Source organism: Octodon degus, unplaced genomic scaffold (genome assembly GCF_000260255.1).
Source record: "Octodon degus isolate 3935 unplaced genomic scaffold, OctDeg1.0 scaffold00169, whole genome shotgun sequence".
Lineage (NCBI taxonomy): Eukaryota > Metazoa > Chordata > Mammalia > Rodentia > Octodontidae > Octodon > Octodon degus.
The window spans coordinates 2,287,258-2,291,363 of NW_004524745.1; the positions used below are offsets into that span (position 1 = coordinate 2,287,258).

The window sequence follows — 4,106 nt, forward strand, 5'->3', positions numbered from 1 at the left end:
GCTGGCCACACACACACACACACACACACACACACACACACACACACATAAATAAATAAATAAAATTAAATTAAATTAAAAAAAAAAGAAAGAAATACCACAACAGCCTGGTTTCTGGAGTCAACAATAAGTTGAAAAACGACTGACCAATATGTTGATATTTCGTTAGTAAGCAAGTGTTAAGACAATTGGAATTTCTCTGCTATTTCAATTCATTTATCAGAAATCAGAATTTACTTCATTGTACACACACGTATCAGTGAGGTAGTATGAGTGATGGTTGTCAGGGGTTGAAGGGACTGGGTGAGCCTTGATGTAGCCTAATCTTGCTGTTTTTATATCTCATGGTCTTCTCTAGACAGGACAGGAACATGAGCTGATTGAAAGCATGCCCCTTTTGGAATGGTTTGCTAACAACTATAAAAAATTTGGAGCTACATTGGAAATTGTTACAGATAAGTCACAAGAAGGATCCCAGTTTGTGAAAGGATTTGGTGGAATTGGAGGTAAGCGTATCAGCAAACAGGTCTTAGGCCAGAGTTTTGGGCTAGCCTGAAGTAAGGTACTTTAAGTAAGATGTCCTCATCCCTACTTGAAGCAAATCGTTAGAGCAGTAGATGGCTCCACATTTCTTTATCTGGACTAGTTTTTAACTATTTTTTGTAAAAGAATGGCCTTCCCTTATTGGTGATGCCTTCCCATTCTGTTCCATGAACACAGCCATTTATTTACCTTTTGGTTTGTTTCTCCAGGTATCTTGCGGTACCGAGTAGATTTCCAGGGAATGGAATATCAAGGAGGAGATGATGAATTTTTTGACCTTGATGACTACTAGGTAGTCGACATGGGTCCGGCAAAACGTGCCTCACCCTCCAGCATCCAACCCAAGGAGCATACCCGTGGTGGAATCCAAACAGATCCCTGCCTTACAATTGGAACATTTCCAGAACTTAATCCATGAGCACTGGATACTGAAAAGAAAACAGAAACAAAACCAGACCCAGCCCTACACTTTGGTTTGTCATGGTGTCAGCACAGCAGCCTACAACTAAGTTCCTAAATGCCACTTTGGACTAATTTAAAAAAGAATCCCAGTTTTTACTTTTACTCGATGGTGAAATTGGTTGCTCTTGTATTTTATGAAAAAAAAAATGATTTTTTTAACCTTCATAGAAGCAAAAATACTTTAACTGCTGTAAACCTTCAAAAGTTAATACAAGTGAGATCATTCTGGTTTGTTTCTGATTTTGATTAGAGAAAAACTAAATTGCTGCATTTCGCAGCGACCCATTTACATGGCATTCTCAGCTTAGACTGCGTAAGAAGAAATACATGTGGTGAAATGTTGGAACCATTTCTCTCCTGGTCTCTGTTTAATGTTGATAGGGTGAGCTAATAGGAAGCAGTTTCAGCCTCACTCCCTCACACCCCCTCCCCAGACTGTCAGTTTCAAGGATGCAGATTACACTGCAGTGTGGAGCTGACTTACAAAGCATTGGGGCCAGTGCACTGTTGATTTCCATCTATTTGGCAGACATTTGTGCCCAGTATTTGGGAGCCCTTTCTATCACCCACTTGCTTTGACAAGGATCCCCATAATCTCAGCCTACTAAAATCTGGTTTGGGATGGATATAATGGGGCTTCTGTGCTATTGCTGGGATTGGGAAAAATAAAACATGCAATTTAAGTGGAAGCCAAAATATTTAAAGATTATTTTGTTTTGCTTGGGTGTATCTTTGGTAAAAGGGAGGTGGTCGTGTTTCCTTGTGTTGGGTAGCATGAGATTATGTGAATGTTTTGATTTTTTTTTTAAATGAACTACAAGGTTTTTCACAAGAACAGACATGTATGACTGCATGTAATTATGAACCCCTAATGGGGTTGAGGCATCTGTTTCAAATGTGGGACTTAAAAAGCACCTCTCACATGAGAAATGATGGGAGAAAGGTGGGAAGGGCAGGGGCGGGAAGGGATGGGACACAGCTTCGGGCACCATGAACTAAAACAGGTTGGATCTAAAAGTTGACCTGAAAACCTGAGGTTTATGCTTAACAGCTGGGCTACAGGTCAGACCAGCTGATGTGCAAGGTCATGATGTGCTTGAGGTGGTGACAGTGAACAAAGCATGTAGGATGTGCCCAGTGGTAGCAATGGAAGAGTATGTACCAAATGGACTTTGAAGGACCAAAGGTTTTTAAAAGTCAATTGGTATCACCCCCACACTGACAGGGGTAGTGGGGTGTATTTGATTTTAAAATTGGGTACTTTTAACACTTTAGTGCCTGACTGCTGTTCTTCACTGACTTGACTCAGTCACTTGTAGCTTTATTGGTCTGAACCAGCTCCTTGTTCCCAGGTTACAGACCTGCCTATCGTTCCAATAATCCTGTTTCACTTGAATGAAGGGAGTATGTCTTAAATGTAAAGCTTCTGGTTCTTACACTGTACTCTGAGGTCCAAATTATTGTCTGTCAATGTGTAACCTGATGTCTCAATCCCAGTGAGAAGAGTTGATTATTTGGTGTTCACCGACATGGGAGGTTTCACCAGAACAGGCTTTTGCTTTGGGCTCTGCTGTTTGTTTGCAGAACACCCAACAGCAACCAAACATGCTCTCGTCACAGCAGTACCTTAGGGTTTTGCCATTGTAAATGGGTCTAATGTGATATGACAAGACCAGAGAAACTGGATGTAAATTTACATTTTTGAATATGCTTGTTACACATGATACATTTAGGGTATGCAGCTCCTTTTGTAGTTTTTATTTTTAATATTTAAGTTTGGAAATGATGCCAAATTTTTGTATTTCTTTAATCAATGTGTTCTCTTCGGTGATATATATTGCATTATATATTGATGTGTGTATCAATATATACTGATATGTATTACACTTACACATACAAACACATAAATAAGAGGGGGTGAAAACCGTAGCCTTTGCATTCTCTATAATCTCTGCAGAGAGATCCTAAGCAGCAAAATCTTGGTGTTGTGATGTACAGAAATGGAGAAGAGTATTAAACCATATTTAAGAATATACTTTGTGTGCTTGAGATTTTTTAGGACTGTTCCTAGAAAAATCTGAGCTGTGGAGAACAATAAGTTCTTCAAAGCAAATGTCAGATTAGTCATGGATGATACATTTTTGGCCTTAGATTTAAGTTGTTTTCACTATACTTGTCTATGTCGGGGTGTATGCAAAGGATGTCTGAGGTCACAATGCAAAATTATGTTAGAGGAAAGGTTCAAGTTGCGAGCACCAAACTGATTTGGGGGTATTTGCTTGTTTGACTTGTTAATAGTACTGGGTACTGAATCCAGGGCATTTGCACTGAGCTGTACTCCCAGCCCTTTGAGACAGGGTCTCACTAAATCGCTAAATTGCCCACTCGAACCAGAGATTGAACTCAGGCCCTTGCCAGGCAAGCACTTATTCTGCTGAGCTGTCTCCCCAGCCCCTAATTGCCCACTCTTGACTTAAACTTCTGATTCTACTGCTTCTCAGAGTGCTGAGATTACAGTTTGAGCCAAACTGATCTGTATGTCCTCTTGTTCCATATTGTACTTCAAAAGGAAACTTTCTTTTTTGTCTTAAAGGTTATTTCAAGAATGTTATCCTTAAAAAAAAAAAAAAAAAAAAAGAATGTTATCCTAAGACTCCACATTCCAGATGTTGTAGCTCCATTTAATGGGAATGAGGGCTGGGGGTATAGCTTAATGGTAAGAGCTCTTACCAGCATGTTTGAGACCCTGGGTTCTAACCTCAGCAGCACCCTTTCCAAAAAAAATTTAAACACACTAATGATAAACACAAAAACAGGTTAAGAAGCAGCTTTAAAGTGATAAGGCAACAGTTTATCTCATGCGTAATTGAAAAGTTGATTCCTTCTGTATCTGCTTTCCTTTGGGCCATTCAGTGGGATGGACTGGATGGAAGAGCATCAGCTGGGCCTGGGCCTTTCCTTCCCCCATCCTGTGTACCCTGCTGTGGCAAGGAGTAATAGCACCATCCTGAGCCAGGCTGGCTCTCAGGCAGTTTCTGAGCTAGGTTAAACAGAGTGGATGTCTTCCCATTGCTTTCTCAAGATGCTCAGACTCTTACATT

At 40.2% G+C, this 4,106-nt stretch overlaps 1 protein-coding gene across 1 annotated transcript in view; it reads left to right on the forward strand.

Annotated features, from left to right (window-relative positions):
* Etf1 (eukaryotic translation termination factor 1) overlaps nucleotides 1-3,038 on the forward strand; it is a 39,091-nt gene extending 36,053 nt beyond the window's left edge. The window contains exons 10-11 of the mRNA XM_004643252.3: nucleotides 359-506; nucleotides 753-3,038. Coding sequence (XP_004643309.1) covers nucleotides 359-506; nucleotides 753-835 — 231 coding nt within the window. The 3' untranslated portion in view covers nucleotides 836-3,038. The remainder of the gene's footprint in view (nucleotides 1-358; nucleotides 507-752) is intronic.
* The last annotated feature ends 1,068 nt before the right edge of the window (nucleotides 3,039-4,106 follow it).